At 34.5% G+C, this 26,323-nt stretch overlaps 1 protein-coding gene across 6 annotated transcripts in view; it reads left to right on the top strand.

Moving 5' to 3' along the window:
* Window positions 1-26,323, top strand: part of LRRC40 (leucine rich repeat containing 40) — a 67,417-nt gene that overhangs the window by 28,358 nt on the left and 12,736 nt on the right. For all 6 annotated transcript variants that reach the window (XM_035251858.3, XM_017974833.4, XM_002750952.7 and 3 more), the window contains 6 exons: window positions 119-242; window positions 2,348-2,490; window positions 5,070-5,242; window positions 7,638-7,725; window positions 7,840-7,885; window positions 20,264-20,372. In XM_035251858.3, the coding sequence (XP_035107749.3) occupies window positions 119-242; window positions 2,348-2,490; window positions 5,070-5,242; window positions 7,638-7,725; window positions 7,840-7,885; window positions 20,264-20,372 (683 nt within the window). The remainder of the gene's footprint in view (window positions 1-118; window positions 243-2,347; window positions 2,491-5,069; window positions 5,243-7,637; window positions 7,726-7,839; window positions 7,886-20,263; window positions 20,373-26,323) is intronic.

The raw sequence follows: 26,323 nt of genomic DNA, 5'->3' as shown, positions 1-26,323 counted from the left end.
CTCCTCTTAAATAGTTTCTTTTATGTTGTAATTCCTCAAAAATTTGAAATCCTCTTTAGGGCATTATTTATTTTGTATTTACTTATTTTTCATTTATTTTGTCTTCCTCTTTTTAAAGGATCTTTCAAACAATCGTCTTACAACTGTTCCTGCTAGTTTTTCTTCTCTGTCCAGTCTGGTGCGGCTCAATCTTTCTAGTAATCAACTGAAGAGTTTGCCAGCAGAAATAAATAGAATGAAAAGTAAATATTTTCTAATTTACATAATACATAAATTTGAAGTTGGTACAACTTGTATTTAGAAAATAATTTTTAATGTAGTTATAGAGAACTAAAGTAGTAGATTTTTATGGTGGTAAATGCAAACAATAGCAACTAGTCAGATTTTCTCCAGACCATTATGATGTATCAACTGCCTAAAGAATTACCATCATAAAGATACTTAGGCATATGAAAAATAGGAAAATATGATTATTAGTTGTAGTAGGATCATATACCTAAGCTGTACTGTCTCTTCATTCATTAATTCGACATTCATAAAGAGGTTATTCCCCTTTCACAGGTGTATCTACCTATGATATGTAATTGTGTAGTAGCTGTAGCCTCCTCGTGGTCCATAAGTAATAATGTCAAGAAATAAATCTTGTTTTGTCTGAGGTCCCAGATTGTCAATATTTTTTTAAAAAAACAAAATGTCAAAGTTTATTGGTTCCATTAAAGTTTGCCATCAAACCATAATATTTGAAGTAATATAGAACCACTATTAAGAGATTAAAAAAGTCAAGGTACATTTAATACCTTCTAAATTAGTGTACTTCATCATAGAATTCTTACAGTTTTAAATCATTAGTGATATTTTATTTGTTTGTTTAAAGAAACTGTTATTGCCAGGCACTGTGGCATGTGCCTGTAGTCCCAGTTACCCAGGTGGCTGAGGCAGGAGGGTCACTTGATCGCAGGGAGTTCTGGACTGTAGTGTGCTATTCCAACTGGGTGTCCACACTAAGTTCGGCATCAATATGGTGACCTCCTGTAGTGAGGGACCACTAGGTTGCCTAACGAGGGATGCCAGCTCAGGTCAGAAATGGAGCAGGTCAAAACTCCCATCTAATCAATAGTGGGATTGCCCCTTTGAGTATCCTCTCCACTCAAGCCTGGGCAACATAGTGAGATCTCTTCTCTCTCAAATACGTACATACATATATACATACGTACATACAAACTGTTATTTTGTCAATTTTGTTATTATTTCTTGGTTGAGGGTTACCCTTTTTTTTTTTTTTTGCTGATCATTTGTAAGCCTTTTTCAATTTTAAAAACCTCCCTTTTGTGGGGCAAGTCAATTTCATGCATTCGATTACAGATAATTTTGAGGCAAATTTCTAAAATTGTATTGTTTTACTTTATATTAATAGTTATTCATTGCTTAAAACTGGAGTTTTAAAGTGAGTTAAATCTGCTCTAAATCAAATTGACATTTTAGGGGAGTCTTTACCTGGGATACCAATGGTTAACATTTTGCTGTATTTGTCATTGTTTTCAATAAAGATAAAGAGCAGCTAAATGTAAAATATGATATCTAGAATGAAGATATAAGCAGCATGGACTTTTTTCATAAATTGAGTGGAAATATCTTGAGAGTTAGGAACATACAGATAAATCAACTGAAAAATGCTTTTGAGTTTATAGTAATTTTTCTAATACCCAGTATTATTAATGATTAGATGCTTTCTGTTTCTCAGTCATGACAGTGATACTTTTCAGCTGCTACACAGAGTACATTTAGTTGTACTTTAACAGAGTACCAGAACTTTATTTTTAAATGTATTACGAAGATGACCTGGATATTATTAAATTGCGCAGGCTGGAATGCAATGACATAATCATAGCTTAGTGCAGCCTTGATCTCCCCAGCTTAAGCATTCTTCCTGCCTCAACTTCCCCAGTAGCTGGGGCTACAGGTATGCACTACCATGCTTAGCTACTTTTTAAAAAATTTTTAGTAGAGACAAGGTCTCACTATATGTTGCCCAGGCTAGTCTTGAACTCCAGAACTCAAGCGATCTGCCCACCTTGGGCCTCCCAAAAAGTGCTGGGATTAAAGGTGTGACCACCACACCTGGCCTAAATAATAATTTTAGTATTACTGTTCCTCTTCAATTATAATTAAATGTAAAAAAATTACATTTATTTAATTCAATGGTGTTTGAGTATTCTTAATGATATGGCACAGGTTCCTAAGTCCTCATAGTGATTTCTTGCACATTCTTTAAAGTTGTATATGAGCAGAAACTAATTTTTTTTTATCTTTTAGAGTATTTTTGTTTTTCACTGAATGTATATTACAGGACTGAAGCATTTGGATTGTAATTCAAATCTCTTGGAAACTATACCTCCTGAATTGGCTGCTATGGAATCACTAGAATTGCTTTATTTGCGGAGGAATAAATTACGTTTTCTACCAGAATTTCCTTCTTGTAGTCTATTGAAGGTACTATTTAGTTGATTATTAAGTAATTGTATGTTTTCCTAAAGTTAATTATTAAAATGCATTTTTTAAAGGAGCTAATCTTGTTTTACATCGGGAATATGTATTAGTTATAAGTACTATGTTTTCCCTATGTTAATACTTTTTCAGAATTTTAATATGACTACTTACATTAGTGGCATTTTTAGTAATACTATTTTTAAAGAAATAATTTAAAAAATAGAGATTCGTCCATTTCATCTGATGAGTAGTTTATAACTGGAGAAGTAGCAGATAAAGAGGCTAAAATGGTAAGTTGGGGCCATACTGTAGGAGACCTGGAATACAAACCAGGATTAGGTACCTAATTCTATAAATTGCTACCTCTCACCTTTACCTAATCATAATCAAGTGTGTTTGAAATGAATTACATTATTTTGGCTTTAAGTATGTAGAATTGATACTGTCTTCTAAATTTGTCATGGTTTGCTTTTTTTTTTTTTAATATACATACCTTTAAGCATTAGTGTAAAAAGAGTTTATTTTAAACAGAATGATGACATATAAAATAAACTGAAAGTTTTCCTTTAATAAGAATAATTTTTCATCTGATAATTATAATTTCTATTAATGGCAAATCACTATATAAAATAATCACAGTGAAAATGTTAAATAACAAACTGATTGCAGTTGATCCTTGAATAATGCAAGGGTTATGGGCACTGACCCCCATGGAGTTGAAAATCTGTGTATAGCTTTTGACTTCCTGAAAACTTAACTAGTAGTAGTCTCCTGTTACCTTACCAATAATGTAAGTAATTGATTAACATATAATTTGTATTCCATATGTATTACGTACTATATTCTTAACATAAGCTAGAGAAAATAATTTTATTAAGAAAAATCATAAGGAAGGGAAAATATATTACTATTAATTAAATGGAAGTCAGTCATCATAAAGGTCTTCATCCTTAATGTCCTCATGTTGAGTAGGCTGAGGAGGAGGAGGAGGAAGAAAATGATTGGTCTTGCTATCTCAGAGATGGCAGAGGTGAAAGGAAATCCATGTATAAGCGGACCTGCACAGTTCAAAACCGTGTTGTTTAGGGATCAGCTGTGTTTGTAGTACCATACTGTATTGATACCATAAGTTTACATCATCTGCTTACAAGATGAGTCGTTTGTCTGAAATGGTGAGCAACTTCAATCTACGGTATATGTCAAGCAATTTGACTTTTCTTGTAATGTCATGACTTTTCTCTGCTTCTTGGGAGCACTTCCAGCATCACTAGTGGCACTTCATATGAGTCCGATGATGTTATTTGAAATTTATGGTTTCGCACTAAACACTGTGAGAAACGTGAGAACTGCAAGACATCATTTTTTACTGTGACACGCAATTTACTGGAGAGGTGAACTGCTCACATTAGCTTCATACAGGTTTTAAGTAGGATACTCACAGCATAAAGGCTCACCACAGTACCAACAAGAAGTGGCAACAGAATTATTATAGTAGTACAATATGTACTACAGTGAATTTTATGTGGGTACGATTTTTCTTTTTTCGAGGCAGAGTCTCTGATTTATTTATTTTGTTTTTGAGGCAGAGTCTCGCTCTGTCATCCAGGCTGGAGTGCAGTGGCACAATCTCAGCTCACTGCAACCTCCACCTCACAGGGTTCAGGTGATTCTCCTGCCTCAGCCTCCCAAGTAGCTGGGTTTACAGGCCCTCACCACTACGCCTGGCTAATTTCTGTATTTTTAGTAGAGACAAGGTTTCGCCATGTTGGCCAGGCTGGTTTGGAACTCCTGACCGCAGGTGATCTGCCCGCCTTAGCCTCCCAAAGTATTAGGATTACAGGCGTGAGCTACCACACCTGGCCTAATTTTATGTAGTTATGATTTAATACTACATCTTCACATTTGTTTACATTTCTCTGTAAGTTGTATGTAAATTTTGATAAATTTTAACTTTTTATAATAGATTTGTATATATTCTATGGTAGTCAATAATGAACTAATATTTACATACATTAAATACCTTAATGACATATGTAACTTTTTCTTTATTTTAAAAATATGTTTAGATTACACAGTTGATTTGCAATTTTTTTCAAATTGTCACAAATCCCCCAAAAAAATTTCAGTATATTTTATGAAAAAATTTACATAAAAGTGGACCCTCACAGTTTAAACCCTTGTTGTTCAAGGACCAACTGTATAATATAAATAACTTTTTAAGAGACTGATATTCCTTTGTTTTGAAAGTAATTTTTCATTAGTATACTTTTTGGATTTATATTTTAATTAATTCTTTAAACATAACTGCTAAATTATTTCTCTACTTTGGTTTTATAAACTTGATGTTTCTGCCAGATTCAACCTTTAATTATTTTTAAATTGCCAGAAAATTTTCCCATTTTTCATTCTTTAGCTGAAAAATACCTTAAGTGTAATTGAAAATTTAAACTTCTTGATATTTATAAAGCTGCATTTTTTCTGTGTATTTATAACCACTTGAAATTGAGTATCTACAATTCTATTTTCATTACCTACTATAAAATTGAGTACAGAGATACACATAATCATCTTTTATTTTGTAGGAATTGCATGTAGGTGAAAACCAGATTGAAATGTTAGAGGCAGAACATCTTAAACATCTGAATTCAATTCTCGTGCTAGACCTGAGGGATAACAAGTTAAAATCTGTTCCAGATGAAATAATACTACTACATTCCTTGGAAAGGCTTGACCTAAGCAACAATGATATTAGTAGGTAAGTTTAAATATCAAATGAATAGAAATTGTGTTTGTTATTGGTTATAATTCATAATTTGAAATATTTGTTTAAGAAAACCCATGAGGTTCCGTCTTTCTAAATTGAATTCACTAAATATTGATTGAGCTGGAATTATGTACAGATAAAGATTAATTAGGTTTTATCTTTAACAGCAAGCTTGATATGATAATAGAAGCAGACATATTTATGACTTACTCTAACTAGATTATTATTAGTATTATTACTCTAACTAGAGTATAATTTTGTTCTAGTTAACTCCTAGAATTGAATTCTAGGAACACAAGAGTATTTACTTTAAAAAGCATTGATGATTCTTCATTGCCATAACACTGCTTCCTAAATATGGCTGTGTATCAGAATCATTTGAGAAACATTAAGAAGGCCGGGCACAGTGGCTCACGCCTATAATCCCAGCACTTTGGGAGGCCGAGGTGGGTGAATCACGAGGTCAAGAGATCGAGACCATCCTGGTCGACAAGGTGAAACCCTGTCTCTACTAAAAATACAAAAATTAGCTGGGCATGGTGGTGCGCGTCTGTAGTTCCAGCTACTTGGGAGGCTAAGGCAGGAGAATTGCTTGAACCAAGGAGGTGGAGGTTGCGGTGAGGCGAGATCGTGCCATTGCACTCCAGTCTGGGTAACAACAGTGAGACTCCGTCTCAAAAAAAAAAAGAAACTTTAAGAAAAAAATACAGATTCTGGGGCACTAATGAATCCAAATCTGTGATGATGGGACCCTAGAATTTTTGTTTTATTTAAAACAGTTCCTAGAATTTGATGCTTCTGGTCTTCCAACCAGCAATTAATTGGGAACCATCATATTGTAAGATTAAACCCTAGTCTTTTTAGCCTAACATTCAATGGTGTCTCACATTCAGACTTAATTCATCACTTGTTACTTTTTACTCATACAGGTGTCTTGCTCTCTGACTACATTGGGCTGTAAATATACCAACCCTTTTCTTTGTTTTATTTCTTTAGCCTAGAATGCTTTTTTTTTTTTCTAATAGTATTTCAGTTTTCATTTTAAGTCCAAATCTGGATCTTGCAACTCCCTTGCCCCCTTAAAGCCCACTGATATCTGTATCTCTACTCTCATAACAACTTGACTTGTTTAGCATTTGTCTTATTATATATGTTTTTTTGATATCATATTCACTTGTTAATATGTACCTTAATATACAATGAAATTTACTAATCAAGCATACAATTTGGTGATTTTTGGCAAAGATAGATATTTGTGTCACCATGATCACAGCCATGTAGACCATTTCTGTCTCCATATAAAGTTTCCTCATAGCTTTTGCAGTCAATCGCCTTTGCATACCCCAACGCCTGGCAACCACTGATGTGCTCTTGTTACTATAGTTTTGTCCTTTTTAGAATGTCACATAAATGGAATTACATAGAATGTGGTTTTTGTGTCTGGCTTCTTTCATATAACATTAAGTTTTTTTGTGATTCATTCATGTGGTTGTATTGCTGAGTGTTATTCCATTGTAGAGATATACCATAGTTCACATGTCTTTTAAGTTGTTAATGGACATTTGAGTTGTCTTTGATTTTTTGCTGTTATAAACATTTGTGTGCAAGTTTCTGTGTGGACATTATTTTCATTTCTCTTGGGTAAAGGTGTGGCAGTGGGTTTGCCTAGTTGTCTGGTGACCATACGTTTAAAAGACTCCACTTTTGAAAGGGGCTGTACTGTTTTATATTCTCACCAGCATTGTAAGATAATAGTTATTACATTTTAGTTAGCTGTTTGTGTTTTTTTTCCTTTGTACAACTGAGGACTTGAGAACAAAAATCTTGATATCACTATACCAGTGCCCTATATTTTACAGATGCTTAATAGATTTTATTGATACTGAATTTTTGGGTATAAATGGTTTTTTTAATGTGCCAAAGATGAAAATGACATTTCTTATTGAATGGAAACATGAATTGGACATATAAAAATTATCTTTTTCTCTCTATTTGTCATCGTTTTTCAATTAAAATTTTGTTTCCTTGCTCGAAGTGTAAAAGCAAAACATTTAGTATTAGTGAGGATGGCTATCTTGAAACACTGTTTCATTCAAATTTATGTTTAACATTTACTTTTTAAGTAAATGTTACAATTTAACAAATATTTTATAGCTCAAATTCTTTTTTACTTAATCTAAATATGACAATTTTGAAAACAAATCTGATTTTTCTTTTATATGTTTAGCATTTATCTTAAAGGGAAATGTTTTAGGCCTGCATTACTTGGCCTTTCTTTGAGACTATTCTGTGATATGTTGTTTGCCATATGTTGTTTTCTAGACAACTCTGGTTGGAGAATACTTATATTTGATGCCTTCCCTAAAATAAATTTAATCTTTTATAGTCTGCCCTATTCATTGGGAAACCTTCATTTGAAATTTTTGGCATTAGAAGGAAATCCTCTGAGAACAATTCGAAGAGAAATTATAAATGTAAGTGTATTTGGAATTCAGCTCTTTGTTTTTAAATTGAAATTCAGACGTATATGTTGATCTTTAAAACTGAAAGGCATGTCTTGGTGAATGTCTTTGTCTCTACCCTTTTAGAAAGGAACACAAGAAGTCCTAAAATATCTACAAAGCAAGATCAAAGGTACTTTAAAGTTTTCTTTTACGTTTTGAAGGGTTCATAGAAAGTAGTGAAGAATTAATAGTATGTGAATTTAAATGTATTTTGGGTACACATATTTGGAAGTAATAGATCCTGGCAGGTGTGATTCTAATTCTAAATCCATATAGGCTGTAAGTATGCTGTAAGTATGGGTTCTATTGACTGGTAAGCGTATTGACAGGTATTTGATTATCTACTTTTCATGCACAGCTTCTCTAAACTCTGACAAAAATTAAGACAAAACACACCTTTCAGTATCTGTTAATTTAGCAAGAACATGTACCAAAAGTAAAAATAATACAATAAACTCAATTTTTTATAATTCACTAAACATGTGATAGACCCAGTTTTTATTTTGTCTCTATCATTATAGAATAAACTAAAACATTTTGGAAAAAAAAGTCATACAAATGTTTTGCTAAGTGACAAAGCACTCCAAAACATAGTGGCTAAATGCAGCAGCTGTTAATTTAGCTTGCTACTCTGTTGGTTATGCATAGCTTAGCTTAGCACTATATTGCCAGTCAGCATACATTAAATAAGATAATTGCATAGTTTAGCTATTTGTTTTCTACTTTATCTTTCAAGTTAATTATTAAAATAATTTTCTAAGGCTCTTATTTTCTATCAATGAAAGCGTTTCCTTTCTTCTCCAGATACGCTTTCTCGTCCAGAACAAACTGATTATTCTGACATGAATCAGTTAGAGGTCATGTCAGACTGATCAAAATTTTATGAACAGAAAGCCAAGATGAACTTTATGTAAGTTCCAGTTATATACAAACATTTCTGCTAGGCAGCTTCTATCCAAAGATGGGGGAATAAATCCATGCATATAATTTTATTATTTCTCAAAACTCCACAAAAAGAAACTTGGTAATGGAAATGTTTTAAAGGTATACATCCATAAAGATAGGGAGAATGGGGGAAAAATAAAATAATAAACATGCGGACATTGGAAAGTGAGTTGTTTAGTCTGTTTGGGTTACTGTAACAAAATATCTTAGACTCTAATTTATAAATAACAGAAATTTATTGCTCATGGTTCTAGAGAACTATGATTAAAGCACCAGCAGATTCGGTGTCTGGTAAGAACCTGTTCCTTATTAGGGCTCTGCCCTCAGTGTCTAGTTACTTTACAAAGGCCCTACCTCTTAATACTGTTACCTGTGTGGTTAGATTTCAACATAGGAGTTTTGGAGTGACACATACATTTAGGCCATACCATAAGTAAGCAAATAGTAACTGAGTTAGTAGATCAGAAAGATCTTTTGGCCATTATGGATAATGCTGTAATAAACGTTCATGTATAGGTTTCATTGTGAATGCATGTTTTCATTTCTCTTGGGTGTATATACCTAGGAGTAACATATTTCTCAGTTATATCATAACTCTATGTTTAATCATTTGAGGAACTGGGAAACTATTTTCCAAAGCAACTGCACCAATTTACGTTCTTAACAGTAGTATATGAGGGTCCTGATTCCCCTACATCCTCATCAACATTTGTTATCTGATTCTGATTCTAGCCATCTTGGTGGGTCTGAAATGGTATCTCATTGTGGCTTTGATTTGCATTTTTCTCATAAGTAATGATGGAGAGAGCATCTTTTCCTGTGCTTTATTGGCCATTTGTGCATCTTTAGAGAAATGACTATTCGGGTCCTTTGTCCATTTAAAATTTTTTTTAATCATTGTTCTGTAAGAATTCTTTACATATTTTAGATACAAATCCCTAGTTAGATATATGATTTGCACATATTTTATAGTTTGCTGTGGGTCTTTTTGTTTTCTTGATGTTGTTCTTTGAAATATAAAAGTTTTAATTTTGGAGAAGTCCAATTTTTCAAATTTTTTTCTTTTTTGTTCATGTTTTTGGTTTTATATCTAAGAAAGCTTTACAAAATCCCAGGTTATAAAGATATGGCTTATACTTTCATTTTATACTTTTTGTTTTTAAATTTAGGTCTTTGATCAATTTTGAATTATTTTTTATATGCAGTGTGAGGTAAGGATACAATTTCATTGTTTTGTATGTGGCTATTCAGTTTCTCAGCACCATTTGAAAAGAGTATTCTTAGTATTCTTTCTGCTTTGAATGGTCTTGGCATTCTTGTCAAAAATCAACTGACTATAAACGTATTTGGTTTATTTCTCTACCATCAGTTCTATTCTATTGATCTATATGTCTGTCCTGTGCTAGTTTCACAGTGTCTTGATTACCCTTGCTTTGTAATAAGTTTTGAAATCAAATCAGGAAGATTGACGGCTCCCACTTACTCTTCTTTCTCAGGATTGCTTTGGCTATTCTGGATTTCTTGCAATTCCATATAAATTTTAGAATTAACTTGTTAGTTTCTACAAAGATAAAGATTCTGCATTTCTGTAGATCAGTTTGGGGAACATTATCATCCTAACAATATTAAGTCTAGCATTCATGAGCATGAAATGTTTTCCTATTTTAGATCTTTAATTTCTTTAAACAATGTTTTATAGTTTTCAGAATATAAATTTTATACTTCTCTTAAATTTATTCCTAAGCATTTTATGATTTTTGATGCTATTAGGAATATAATTGTTTTCTTAATTCCATTTTTGTGCTGTTCTTTGAAACTATATAGGAATACAATGATCTTTGAATGCTGATTTTGTATCTTGCAGCTTTGCTGAAACTATTAGTTCCAATACTTTTTTGGTATATTCCTTTAGATAGTCTATATACAAGATGTGTCATTTGCAAATAAAGATAGTTTTACTTCTTCCTTTCCAATCTGGATGCCTTTTATTTCTTCTCTTGTCTAATTCCCTTGGCTAGACCCTCCAGGACAATAATGAATAGGAGGACTGAGATTGGACATCTCTGGGGGAAAGCATCTAGGTTTTCATTATTAAGTATCATTAAGTTAGCTGTGGGCTTTTTGTCGATACCCTTTATCGTGTTAAGGAAGTTCCCTTCTATTTCTAGTTTTTGAGTGTGTTTATTCTAAAAGAGTTCTTGAGTTTTGTCACATTTTTTTCTGCATCTGTTGAGATGGTCATGTGATTTTAAAAATTCTGTTAATATGCTTTATTATATTAGTTGATTTTCACATGGCGAAATCCACTTGCATCCATGGCTAAATCTCACTTGGTAATGGTGTATACTTCTTTGTATATGTTGCTAGATTTGTTTTTTAGTATATTGTTGTGGATTTTTATGTCCTTATGCTTGAGAGTTATTATCGATCTGTTGTTTTCTTGTGTTTTTTTTTTTTTTTTTTTTCTGATTTGGGTTATAGCCTAATATTGGTATCATAAAATGAGTTGGGAAATGTTCCCTTCTCTTCTCTTTTGTTTTTTGGGTGAATTTAGGAAGCATTGGTATTGGTGTTTTGAATGTTTGGTAGAATTCAGCAGTTAAGACATTTAGGCATGGACTTTTTTTTGCTGCTTGGTTTTTTTTTTATTACTCTTCACTTAGATTGTTTCTTCTTGAGTCATTTTGGTAGTTTGCATCTTTCTAGGAATGTGTCCATTTTATCTGAGTTATTTAATTTGTTGGTATATAGTTGGTCATGGTTTATCCTTTACATTTTTGTAAGGTTAGTAATAATGTCCCCTCTTTCATTTCTGATTCTTGTAATGTGAGTCTTCTCTCTTTTTTTCTAGGCCAAACTAGCTAAAGATTTGTCAATTTTGCTGACTTTCCAAAGAATGAGTTTTTAGTTTCATCGATCTTCTCTATTGTTTTTCTATTCTCTGTTTCATTAATTAACACTCTAATTATTTGTTTCCTTCTAGTTGGTTTAGGTTTATATTGCGGTTACAACTGATTGGGGCCAGCATTGTAGGCAGTAAAAGAATTTACCAAGACAGTTGTAGTAAAGAAAGGCAGATTTATTAGAGAAAGTATGAAGATACGTTGCAGGGTTGCAACAAGTAGCACAGCAGAGAAAGGGCTGTCTGCCATTAGGCAGGTGCTGGAGGGGAGTTTTATAGGGTCATGTGTGGAGTGGGCTATGTGGAACGAAGTCATGCTGCTGGGGGCTGTGTACAGAGCCAGGTATTTGGGAACAGGATGTTGTGCAAGCAAATTGTCTGTGATTAGAGTTTTCTATGATTAGCTGTCTCTTGGAACAATTGTTCTCCCCCACCTCGGATCCCTTTTCATTGTTGCTTACTTATCGGGACTCCAGAGTTTAATTTGCTCTTTTTTTCTAGTATTTTATGGTAGAAAGTTAGGTTATTGATTTTGGGATCTTTTTTCTTGACATAGGCATATATAGTTTAAATTTCCCTCAAAGCATGGCTTTATCTACAGCTCGTAAGTTTTGGTATGTTGTGTCATTTTCATTTATCTCAAAGTATTTTCTGATTTCTCTTTTGATGTCTTCTTTCACCCACTGGTTGTTTAAGAATATGTTGTTAAATTTCCATTATAATGTGCCCCCGACATAAAAAAAAATGTTTTAAGTCATTTTGTCTGATATTAGTATAGACACTCAATTTTGTAGTTGTCTTATTGCCTGGTTCTTTCCTGTGAGCTTGCTTGCATAGTCTGCTGTGTACAGCCTAGTCTGTATCTTCTGTAGACCCAGGAATTCATCCCAACTGCCTTTTACCACAACCTTCATTGTTTCTGAGAGCTTTCATGCTTGTTGTGAGTGAAGTCACTCCCTTGGGATGACATTAGGAGCTGGTTTTATGACCTGTTTCTCACCTAAGCAGAATCTTTGAGCTGGGACTATGGAGCTGGGAATATGGAAGATGCCAAGCTTCTCTGAGAGTGACACTCCCCTCTAGGAGCTGAACACTCAGTAGAAGAAGTCAGCAGTAGCCTTAGATTCTCTTGGTTTGCTTCTCTTTTATTTGCTCTTCCCCTGGCTCATAAGTTGCTGGTTCAATCAGGGCCCCAGTCTTCTCATGATGCTAAGCTCAAGGTAGAGCCTCCTTTCTATGCATGGGACTGGAGTGGAAGAAGGGAGTCCTCATCCTACTCATCAGGGATTTAGCATTAACAATAGGCAGCTGGTGACAGGATGAGAAATGCTGACACACATCTCTGGAAGAAAGCTCTTTGGCAACAGTGCAATACTCCTTCTCAAAATAAACAAATAAAAATAGAATCATTTCCAGAGGCTTTAAATTATTATTATTATTATTTGCTTTATTTTATTATTATTTTTTTTGAAACAGCATCTTGCTCTGTTGCCCAGGCTGGAGTGCAGTGGTACAACCTCGGCTCACTACAACCTCCACCTCCCAGCTTCGAGCAATTTATCTGCCTCAGCCTCCTGAGTAGCTGGGATTACAGGCATGTGCCACCACGCCCGCCTAATTTTTTTGTAATTTTAGTAGAGATGGGGTTTCGCCATGTTGGCCAGGCTGGTCTTGAACTCCTGACCTCAGGTTATCCACCTGCCTCAGCCGCCCAAAGTGCGGGGAATACAGGCGTGAGCCGCTGTGCCCAGCCTTATATTAAATTAAATTAAAATTTTTTTTTTACAATTTTTACAGCTTTTTCTGAGGAGCAGATTAGCAGAGCTCCTCTTGCTGCCATGATGGAAGTTGATCCTCTGGGATGTATATTTTCTATGTGGAGTCTGTGCAAAAGGAGAACAAAAATTGGGTAAAACTAGCATATTGCCACCGTAAGCAATAATTTAAAACTCACTGGCCAAATGTCAGTAGAATCTTTTACTGGGAACGTCTCCATATATATCTTTGCCTTCATCTCAGTTTTTCATAGGTCTATCTTCAGCCCATTATGTTGTCTCTTTTCCTGTTTCTTTCTTCTTTTTTTCTCTTTTCTTTTGGGGATGAGGAAAATTGTTTTAGAACAGGATTATAAGCCAATGGAAAACCAAGCAAAAGGCAAATGTATGTAAGGAATGGCCTTATTGTTTAAGAAGTTCAGAAGTAGAGATTATCCAGCTCATCTACTTTAAAAAATAAAAAAAAGAGGAATGTCCAAATAATAAATATTCAAAGTCTGAGAGATTAATTTCCCAAAAAGAAGTTTTACATTTTTATTTATTTATTTATTTTTAGAAGCAAGATCTTGCTCTGTTTCCTGGGCTGAAGTACAGTGGCACTATACTAGTTCTCTGCAGCCTCAACCTTCTGGGCTCAAGCAATCCTTGTGCCTTAGTCTTCCAATTAGTTAGGATTATAGGTGTGCACCACTACATCTGGCTATTTTTATTTTTTTGTAGAGACAGGGTCTTGCTATTTGCTCATTGTGGTCTTGAAGTCCTAGACTCAAGTGATCATCCTGCCTCAGCCTCCCAAAGTGTTGGGATTTACTGGCGTGAGCCACCATGACCAGCCTGTATTTGTTTATTATTTATAAACTTTAAGTTTGTTGCTGTGCTTCTTGCCAATAATTGATAATGTTATTAACATCCTATCAGTCTTCCTTCTCTCCCTGGTTACTCAATCACAATTAAATAATATCCCTGGGTATTTCCTGACATTTATAGTTTCTGGGATTTAGTTATCTCTTCCATTTTTCTTGGTGTTTTTATAGGTATATATACTTAGAAAGTACATACTAAGAAAATTCCTTTTGACTTCAAAATAGGTTGAATTATTCAAAGCGTATATTGGCAGGACTTAAAACTGCAATAATCATGTGAAGAACAGTTATGTGTGTGCATAATCTAAGGGCAATTTCAAATAGAACTGAAACATTTATTTTGAATTAATACTTTACTTTGCACATACACACAAGTAAAGGGCCCAAGACTTTTTTTTTTAATTAAAGCATAACTTTATTATCTATAAGTAATAAGTATTTTCTCAGTGAAAAGATACTCAGTGTAAGAGCAGTCTGCATAAGAATCACTTGCGGCACTTGAAAAAAAAAAACAATGCCCAGGCCAGCCTTTAGCTCAATTAAATCTGAATTTGGGAGTAATGGGGCTTAAATAGTTAACCAATAGTTACAGTGGAATTGCATTTAATTATTTCTACATTTTCTGGAGCTCTTTGAGGAAAAGGTTGGGATACTTCATTGCTTCATATTTTTGTTTCCTTCAGCTTTTTGTCTCTGCTTTCTAACTACTCTTTTCTGTTTTAGAGGTAAAAATTCATTGGTGAAAATTGAAAACAGTGCCAATCATTTGATTCAAAAGATGCTGGTAGAATGAGATAAAAACTTTATGCTGAAATGAGTAGAAAGTACTAACTTTAAAGAAACTGAACAATCCAGATGCATGAAATTATGTACCAGTTTAAAATAAACTTAGATTTTTATTAAACGGCACTTATCTGTGATGCTTTAAATGTAGAAACGTGGTCCACACATTCCTCAAACTCCATTGTGTCAAAGAAAAATCTTGTTCTCTTTTAAAGCTTATTAAGTTTTGGTCGTGATTAGTTTATATTCTTCCCAGTTCTAGCAGAAGTGCAGTAATTCATGTAGGATTTAGATAAACTTTCTGCAACGTACTGTTATTTATCTTTTGCTAGAAAGAGTAAATATACAAGTCCCAGATAGCCTACAAATATAATTCTGGAGTTATTATTATTGAAAAATTAATCTTTTTCTAATCTAGAGTACTTAAATCGTTCTCCACAGATGATTATTATAATTTTGACATTTTAATTGGTGTGTTGTTCTATTAAGCCTGTACATCTCTATCGGTAAAATGCAGACAATACCTTTTTGAAAGCTTTGTTTTTGAGAATCACGATTTCATGAGGTAGCATTGTGTGGAATTACCCTACAATGTCCTTGATTCACCTAAATAGTATTAAAGTTTCTTATTTGGTTATCACAGACTTTCAAATAATCCTGATATCTATTTACTTGTTCTCTATTCTAAATTGATATTTACCTAGCCTACATCAATAGGCTAGGTAATAGATATCAATGGAGATTGAGTCAGTGATGGTGTCCCCTCTACAATTATGTTGTGACTTAATCCCCAGTGCAACAGTACTGAGAATTGTGGCTTTTGGGAGGAGTTTGAGTCTTAAGGGCTCCACTCATCAATAGGCTAGGTAAATATCAATGGAGTATAATTTAAAATTTTGTTTTTATTGCTTATACAATATCTTTTTAAAGACTAGGTTTGAGGTCTGCAAATTAGCAATCAAACATGCAAATCTTACACTCATTACAGTTTGTGATAAGCTCAAGGATAGATTTTAAAGGAAGACTCTTGTAAGAGCATCTCAAGTTGGAGATAAGTGAGTGCAACTTTATTGGTGGAAGATGTGTTCCAGTGGTGGTGATATTATGCCTGCCAAGGGTGAGGTCCTGCCAGATTGATAAAGTTCCCCAGTGGGTGCTGCTATGGTTTCAGTGATGATGTCCCCTCTACAATTATGTTGAAACTTAATCCCCAGTGCAACAGTACTGAAGACTGTGGCCTTTGGGAGGAGATTGAGTCTTAAGGCCTCCACTCTCATGAATAGGATTGGCACCCTGATGAAAGGGTTTGAGGTTGAAGGCAGTGTTCTCTTGCACTTCTGCCTTATGCCATATGAGGACACAGCAAGAATGCCCCCAGGAGACACCAAATGCTGGACCTTGATCTTAGACTTCTCAGCCCTCACAATTGTGAGAAATAAATGTCTGTTGTTTATAAATTACCCAGTTTTGGTGTTTTTTTAAAAAATTAACTCTACATTGCCTGAGGAAGTTTGTGGTATTTTATTATAGTAGCACAAATGGACTAAGACAGGTCCCAACTCCAATTACGCCATTGTGGCATTAAGCTTAATTACTTTATTTGATTGTAAAAATTGCCTTTATTCAAGCTCTATCACCTGATTCTGATATCTGTGTTCTGAGTTTAATTTCTTGCTGTGTCACCAGGATCATCTTACTATGCTACCTTTGATAGACATAATAATGACCCTTCAGTGATGGCCACACCCTATCCCTGAAACCTGTGACTAGGTTACCTTACATGGCAAAAGACAATTAAGATTGCTAATTGATTGACTTTAAAATAAGGATATTATTATTGTGTTGGCCCAGTATAATCACAAGGATTCTTAAAAGTAGAAGAGAGAAGCAGAAGAGGAGGTCAGCATAATAGGAGGTGAGAAGAACCCACTGTTGCTGGCTTAAGATGGAGGAAGAAGGCCATGAAGCAAGGAGTATGAGGTGCCTACTCTAAGTTGGAAAGGGCAAGGAAACATATTTATTTTTAGAAAAAGAAATGCAGGCAGACCTGCCAAAACCCTGATTTTAGCCCAATGAGACCCATTGCAGACTTCTGAACTACAAAACTGTAAGATAACGTTTGTGTGTGTTAAGCTAAATTTGTGGTAATTTGTTAAAGCAACCATGGAAAACTGCCTGTAAATTGGGCATAAAATAATTTATAGCAGGAAGTTCATATATTAGTGAATTGGAATCCTATTTCAGTTTCTTTTTAATCTTGTACCAAGGAACAGTCTTTGGGCAATTATTGACCATGTTAGCAGGCTTAGGATGGACTCTGAACAATGGGCCTGGCCAGAGTTTATCACACACAGTGTCTTACTCATTTTTATGTCCCCAGCATTTAGTACAATGCCACAGAGTAGAAGCACAGTAACAGTTCGGGAGATAAATGAATACAGTTGTTGCAATTAGATCTAGACCCGGGGATTGCTGTTGGTTATGTATTGTCAATTTTTCATCATCATTCATGTGATAAAGGTGGGATGCTTGACTAGAGAAATAGGTTTGGATGGCGGTTCTCAAACTTTAGTGTCCATTGGCATCATCTGAAGGGCTTGGTGAAACAGATTGCTGGGCTCTACTCTCAGAATTTATGATTCATAGGTTTGGGGTTGAGCCTAAAAGTTTACATTTCTAACAAGTTCCTAGGTTAAAGTGATGTTGCTGTTCTGGGGACCACGCTTTGGGGCATTTTATGCCTCTGTCCCTCTCAGATGTCTTCTCAAGGGACAAACTAGTTCTGCGTGTTCTCCAAGAATTATCTGCTTTTCTTTTTGTAGCCACCCATTCTATCCTTAGGGGTTATACTCTACAGGCCTGGCTAACATATTAGTAGTTTTCCTAAGGTTCATTCTTCTTCTACCCCCAGCCTTGTTGCCTGAGAAGATAATGATTCACTTAGTTCCTCTCATTTTAAGAGAAATATAGGATAATAAAATCAAACATTAAAAATATCTAAAAAATGAAATGGAGAAGTTTAAAAGATGGCAAATTCTTTTAACTTCTGTTATTCACAAGAACGTATAATTTCTCACTCCATTCTGAGGTGGTTACTCTCTTGGAAGTTACCCTAAACACATACTGCTTGCATAAAAATACATTCAACATACATATATTATTGTACTTACCATACTATTTTGTAATTTTGTTAATCTTGTCCACTAGATTGAGTTCTTCTTTCTTCACCTCTTAAATAGTTCTTAATAGTTTATATGTGCTGGATAATGTTGTAGAAGGAAGGAACAAATAAATAACCAAATGGACCCTAGGTTTTTACTTTTATTTCTGAGAGACAGTCAGGCTCATCAGCTTTTCTTACCCCTTCTAAAACTTCTGGAGAGGCAGAGTGATCAGTACCTATTTGCTTCAAAGGGATAAATTAAAGCTCTGAAAACTTTGTTCTAGGTGACACTTGTTCAACTAAGTCAACCATTATGCCCTTTAACCTCAACAAATTAATGGATTTGAAAACTTCTCAAAAAGGTTTCTCCATTCTTGCTTTATGTGATTGACGTCTTATTTGGCTATGTTCTTGTCAGTCACCTGTAAAATTAAACTTTTTTTTTTCTGTCTGGAAACTTATAGGATCTTCTGTTCATTGCCATTGTTTGAAATTTTATGTTAATATACTTTGATGTGGTTCTACTTTTATTTATTGTGTTTGGTACTTATATGGTCCTTTGAATTTGAAATTTTGGTGTTTTTAAAAATTATGTAGTTTTTTTTAAATGAAAAAGACAGTAAATGCACATGGCAAAAAGAAATCAATATGCAAATATATATAATGAAAGGAAATCTCTCTCATAACATTCTTCTCCCCAAAGACAGTAGACTTTCTCCTTATATTCTCCTTGATGCTAATTATTAAAAGGAGTTCTTTGGAAATTGTTGGGAATATCCCATCTCATTACATGATCGTGGTAGTGTACACAGATATTTTTAAAACAATGCTGGATTTTGTTGCTAGTTTAATATTATCTCTCTGCTTATTTAATTTTGGCACTGTATTATATATTATATAAAGTAACTTAACCAAACTGCTAGGGGGGTAGTACTACTACCAGAGCATTAACTTAATAATAATACTTTCCTTGATGTCTTTCATTTGTTTGATATTCTGTTATTTATTCTGTGCTACTTCTGTGAATAAAGTATTCATATGGTACATGCATGGGTAAAAATAATAATTTAATCATTATTGACTAATAAATAACTGATAGGCTCAATGCAAGAGAAATATACTTAGTAATATTCAACAAATGTTTATTGAATGGCTACTGGGTTGAAGCAAGATCAGTGATACTACTAATTTTTTGTTTTCTTTTGGCATGCCTTCTGCTATTATGTATGAATTTTGGGACTGTTTCATCATTTTCACAGTGTTGAAAAGTGACAGTCTTATTTTACTTCTCTCTATATTGTTCAGGTCTTTTTTGCAAAACTATCACAAAGCCATTTCTTTTAAAAAGTGTATTTGTTTTTATATATATACCATATGATGGCAGTGTTAAACAGTATCTGGAGATTAGTAAGGTAGTTGATGGTTTGTGAATGTGTGAGTATACATGCATGTTAGGAAAACATCTATCAAAAATAAAGTCTTGCATTTGCTAAGAAATAACTCTTAACATATAAAATGTACCAAAGACTCAGTTATGCAAGTTGTCAAATTTTAAGTGATTGAGGATAATCAATTTTATTGTCTCCTAAACTGAAAGCATATGCTTATTTCTTAGTCATTTGAGGGAAATAATATTTTTCCTTCATCAACAAATTTCTTCTAATGGACCACATTATTTTACCTAAGAGGAAGGATTACTTATTATTTGTTCTTATACATTGTAGTCATTCTATGAAGGTTCTTTCTTACTACTAAATTTCCTTTCGGTAGGATTTACTAAACAGTTTTGAAGCCATGCTACAGTAACTTTTATCTATTTTCTGTTAATTAAATATTAAATTCCAGACTGATAATTGAGTCATTGGAAATAAAGCATTCTTTATTTCCAATAAAGAATAAAACGTTGGAAATAAAAGAATTTATTGGAAAAAACATTTCCAATAAAGAATAAAACAATGGAAATAAAAACATTCTTACCAATAATATCTAGAAATCATGTACACTGTTCTCATATATAAGAATTTTAACAATGACTTTGTAGTATAAATATTGGCTTAATCTAACTTTTCTTTGCCAGATGATGGACCTAGCCAAAGAGACTCTGCTACTGAGACTGCCATGACACTGCCAAGTGAATCCAGAGTCAATATACACGCCATCATCACATTAAAAATGTTAGACTATAGGTATGTAATTCATTATTATTATTATTATTATTACTTTGTAGAAATAGGGTCTCACTGTGTTACCCAGGCTGGTCTTGAACTTCTTGGGCTCAACAATCCTCCTGCCTTGGCCTCCCAATGTGCTCGGATTATAGGCTTGAGCTACCATGCCTGGCCTAATTTATTTTTAAAAAAATATTACCATACACATAGGAAACTTTTCATAAGGAAACCCTTCAGAAAAAAGACAATTGTTGAGGAAAAATTCATTAGAGTACTTGACTTAGAATTGCAAAAAAAAACATGATGAAATAGAAGGATATTAAAAGTGTAATAAAAAATAGAATGATATTAAAAGTATACGTGACCTTCACTGCCCATTCCTTCTGCAGTTTGTATTTTATTATGCTTGAGAGATAGATGGTTTTGTTAATAGTGATATTTTTTATAATGGGAACATTTTCTTACTATAAAAAGAAAAGAATGACAATATTGATAATAAAGTTCTCTAACTCAGTAACCAGCATCCAGAGAGAATTTTATATTGGTGGATGTCTATGTTAGTAAATAAGAAACTAGTATCATATTGTTAATGAAAACCTTGATCAGCAGGCAAAGCTTGAGAGGTTGTACCCTGCTAATTTATCTGAACATAAGTAAAATAATATAGTAATAATGTGCTCTGGTAGTAAATGTACCAAAACTAAAAAATTACAATGTTAGTATAAAAATTGAGATGAACCCCAAAAAATTTTAAATATTTTTTGTGAATGTATATTAAATTAGAAAAGAAGATACCTATACAGAGATTGAAGGTAGTTGACAAGGATCATTTCAGTACTGTCTAAGGCAAAAACCACCAAAAAATAAGCAAAACCGTCAAAATTTTTGTAGCAATTGGTTCATTTATGGGGATTGTAGTGAAAATATAAAAGAATATAAACTCAAGTCAGATAGCTGACTAGATTTATTCAAGTTTCTACACAACCAACATTAGTGTATGGTCTTTTTAAAATATCAGTAAGAACTATCTTCTTAGCAGTCAGGATACAGTTTCCATTCACATTTGTTGTGTTTCATTCACATTATTCTCACCTCTTGCCTGCCACTCTTAGAAATCACTACTCTAAGCAGCAAAATGGCAGGATCACATTCACACATAACAATATTAACCTTAAATGTAAATGGGCTAAAGGGCCCAATCAAAAGACAGAGACTGACAAATTCAATAAAAAGTCAAAACCCTTCAGTGTGCTATATCCAGAAAACCCATCTCACATGCAAAGGCACACATATGCTCAAAATAAAGGGATTGAGGAAGATTTACCAAGCGAATGGAGAGCAAACAAAAGCAGGAGTTGCAGTTCTAGTCTCTGATAAAATAGACTTTAAACCAACAGAGATCAAAAGAGAAAAAGAAGAACATTACATAATGGTAAAAGGATCAATGCAACAAGAAGAGCTAAGGATCCTAAATATATACGCACCAAATACAGGAGCACCCAGATACATAAAGCAAGTTCTTAATGACCTACAAAGAGACATAGACTCCCACACAATAATAGTGGGAGACTTTAATGCTCCACTGTCAATATTAGACAGATAAATAAGACAGAAAAGCAAAGATATCCAGGACTCAAATCTGGACCAAGTGGACCTAATAGACATCTACAGAAATCTTCACCCCAAATCCACAGAATATACATTCTTCTCAGCACCACATTAAACCTACTCTAAAACTGACCACATAACTGGAAGTAAATCACTCCTCAGCAAATACAAAAGAACGGAAATCATAACAGTCTCTTAGACCACAGTGCACTGAAATTAGAACTCAGGATTAAGAAATTCACTCAGAACTGCACAACTTCATGGAAACTGAACAACTACTGGCTCTTGAATGTTGAGTGGATAAACAATGAAATGAAGGCAGAAGTAAAGATGTTCTTTGAAACCAATGAGAACAAAGACACAATGTACCAGAATCTCTAGAACACATTTAAAGCAGTGTCTAGAGGAAAATTTATAGCAATAAATGCCCACATGAGAAGCAAGGAAAGGTCTAAGATTGACACCCTATCATCAAAATTGAAAGAGCTAGAGGAGCATGATTAAAAAAAAAAAAAACAACCCAAAGGCAGCAGAAGACAAATAACTAAGATCAGAGCAGAACTAAAGGAAATAGAGACACAAAAAACCCTTCAAAAAATCAATAAATCCTGGAGCTGGTTTTTTGAAAAGATCAACAAAATAGACAGACCACTAGCCAGATTAATAAAAAAAGAAAAGAGAGAAGAATCAAATAGAAGCAATGAAAAACCATTAAAAGGATATCACCACTGATTCCACAGAAATACAAACTACCATCAGAGATTACTACGAACAACTCTGTGCACACAAACCAGTAAACCTGGAAGAAATGGATAATTCCTGGACACTTACACCCTCCCAAGCCTAAAGCAGGAGGAAGTCAAAACCCTTAATAGACCAATAACAAGGGGTAAAGTTAAGGCAGCAATTAATAGCCTACCAACCAAAAAAAGTCTAGGTCCAGATGGGTTCACAACCAAATTCTACCAGACATACAAAGAGGAGCTGGCACCACTCTTTCTGAAACTATTCCAAACAATACAAAAGGAGGGAATCCTTCCCAAATCATTTTATGAGGCTAATATCATCCTGATACCAAAACCTGGCAGAGATTCAACAAAAAAAGAAAAATTCAGGCCAATATCCATGATGAACAAAAATCTTCAATAAGATAGTGGTAAACCAATTGCAACAGCACATCAAAAAGGGTATCCATCAAATAAAAGAAAGGTTAAAAAAAAAGAAAAAGAAGAAGCTTATCCATAATAATCAAGTAGGCTTCATGCGGGGGATGCAAGGCTGGTTCAACATATACAAGTCTATAAACGTAATCCACCACATAAACAGACCAAAGACAAAACCCACATGATTATATCAGTAGATGCTGAGAAGGCCTTTGACAAAATTTAACAGCCCTTTATGCTAAAAGCTCTCAATAAACTAGATATCGACGAACATATCTCAAAATAATAAAAGCTATTTACGACAAATCCGCAGCCAGTATCATACTGAATGGGCAAAAACTGGAAGCATTCCCTCTGAAATCTGGCACAAGACAAGGATGCCCTCTCTCACCACTCCTATTGAGTATAGTATTGGAAGTTCTAGCCAGAGCAATCAGGCCAAAAAAAAAAAAAAGAAATAAAGGGTATTCAATTAAGAAAGGAGGAAGTCAGATTGTCTCTATTTGCAGACGACATGATTTTATATTTTGAAGAACCCATCATCTCAACCCAAAATCTTCTGAAACTGAAAAGCAACTTCAGCAAAGTCTCAGGATACAAAATTAAGGTGCAGAAATCACACACATTCCTATACACCAATAACAGACTTAAAGAGAGTCAAATCAAGAATGAACTGCCATTCATAATTGCTACAAAGAGAATAAAATACAACTAACAAAGGGCATTAAGGACCTCTTCAAGGAGAACTACAAACTACTGCTCAGGGAAATGAGAGAAGACACAAACAGATGAAAAAACATTCCATGCTCATGGTTAGGAAGAATCAGTATCGTGAAAATGGCCATATTGCCCAAAGTAATTTATAGATTCAACACTATCCCCATCAAGCTACCTATGACCCCCTTCACAAAACTGGAAAAAACCACCTTAAACTTCATATGGAACCAAAAGAGAGCCCGCATAGCCAAGACAATCCTAAGCAAAAAGAACAAAGCTGGAGGCACCACGCTACCTGACTTGAAACTATACTACAAGGCTACGGTAATCAAAACAGCATGGTACTGGTACCAAAACAAATATACAGACCAATCGAACAGAACAGAGTCCTTGAGGCAATGCCACATATCTACAACCATCTGATCTTTGACAAACCTGACAGAAACAAGCAATGGGGAGAGGATTCCCTGTTGAATAAATAGTGTTGGGAAAACTGGCTAGCCATGTGCAGAGAACAGAAAGTCGACCCCTTCCTGACACCTTACACTAAAATTAACTCCAGATGGATTAAATACTTAAACATAAGCCCTAACACCATAAAAACCCTAGAAGAAAACCTAGGCAGAACCATTCAGGACATAGGCATACGCAAGGACTTCATGACTAAAACACCAAAAGCATTGGCAACAAAAGCCAAAATAGACAAATGGGATCTAATTAACCTGCAGAGCTTTTGCACAGCAAAAGAAACAATCATTAGAGTGAACCAGCAACCAACAGAATGGGAAAATATTCTTGCAATCTACCCATCAGACAAAGGGATAATGGATAATATCCAGAATCTACAAAGAACTAAAACAGATTTACAAGAAAAAAACAAACAAGCCTATTCAAAAGTGGGCGAAGGATATGAACAGACACTTTACAAAAGAAGACATATATGAGGCCAACAAACATGAAAAAATGCTCATCATCACTGGTCATTAGAGAAATGCAAATCAAAACCACGTTGAGATAACACCTTACACCAGTTAGAATGGTGGTCATTAAAAAATCTGGAGATGAGATGCTGGAGAGGATGTGGAGAAATAGGAACACTTTTACACTGTTGGTGGGAGTGTAAATTAGTTCAACCATTGTGGAAGACAGTGTGGTGATTCCTGAAGGACCTAGAAACAGAAATTCCATTTGACCCAGCAATTCCATTACTGGGTATATATCCAAAGGATTATAAATACTTCTATTATAAAGACACCTGCACATGTATGTTCATTGTGGCACTGTTTACAATAGCAAAGACCTGGAACCAACCCAAATGCCCACTGATGATGGACTAGACAAAGAAAATGTGGCACATGTACACCATGGAATACTATGCAGCCATAAAAAACAATGAGTTTGTGGCCTTTGTAGGGACATGGATGAATTGGAAACCGTCATTGTTGCAAACTGACCCAAGAACAGAAAATCAAAGACTGCATGTTCTCACTCATAGGTGGATGTTGAACATTGAGAACACATGGATGCAGGGAGGGGAGCATCACACATTGGGGTATGTTGGGGGGAATAGGGGAGGTACAGCAGTGGGTAAGGGGGTTGGGGAGGGATAACATGGGGAGAAATGCCAGATATAGGTGACTGGGGGATGGAGGCAGCAAACCACATTGCCATGTAGGTACCTATGCAACCCAGTCCTGTATGTTCTGCCCATGTATCCCAGAACCTAAAGTGCAATTTTATATATATATATATAAATAATATATATATAGTAACAAAAGAAATTGCTACTCAAAGCTAAATTCCTTTTACCACACTAACACAGGTAGTTCTTCTTACAGAGCATGGCAAGTTAGCTTTTTTTTTTTTTTTTTTTTTTTTTTTGAGGCAGTGTCTTACTTTGTTGTCCAGGTTGGAGTACAGTGGCATTATTTCGGCTCACTGTAACATCCACCTCCTGGCTCAAGTTATCCTCCTTCCACCTCAGTCTCCCAAGTAGCTGGTACTGCTACAAGCCATCATGCTTAGCTAATTTTTTTAATTTTTTATAGAGATGTGGTCTCTCTACATTACCCAGGTGGTTCTGGAACTCCTGAGCGCAGGTGATCTTCCTGCCTCAGCCTCCCAAAGTGCTGAGATTACAGGTGTGAGCCACCATGCCTGGCCAACTTAGCATATTTTATCTTCCAAATAATATACCCATTTATTCAGTAGATATTTTTGGAGTCTACTAAATATCAAATTCTGTGCTAGGTATCATAAATAAACTGACTTATGAGACGGACTTCATTCCTGCCTTAGACTTTTTAGCTTAGAATTTCTTTTATGCCCGGCTTCTGGCTTCCATTCCTTCCTCTACAGATACCACTTATTGAGTCCCTATTCTAAAGGGAACTAGGTACATATGCTATTGCTTTTAATCATGTAGACAATCTATAAAGTAGTATTGGTCCAATTTTATTTTGAGTAACCATTTCTACTTCT

The sequence above is a fragment of the Callithrix jacchus genome, chromosome 7 (assembly GCF_049354715.1).
Source record: "Callithrix jacchus isolate 240 chromosome 7, calJac240_pri, whole genome shotgun sequence".
NCBI lineage: Eukaryota > Metazoa > Chordata > Mammalia > Primates > Cebidae > Callithrix > Callithrix jacchus.
This window is presented reverse-complemented; position numbering and strand designations above follow the sequence as displayed.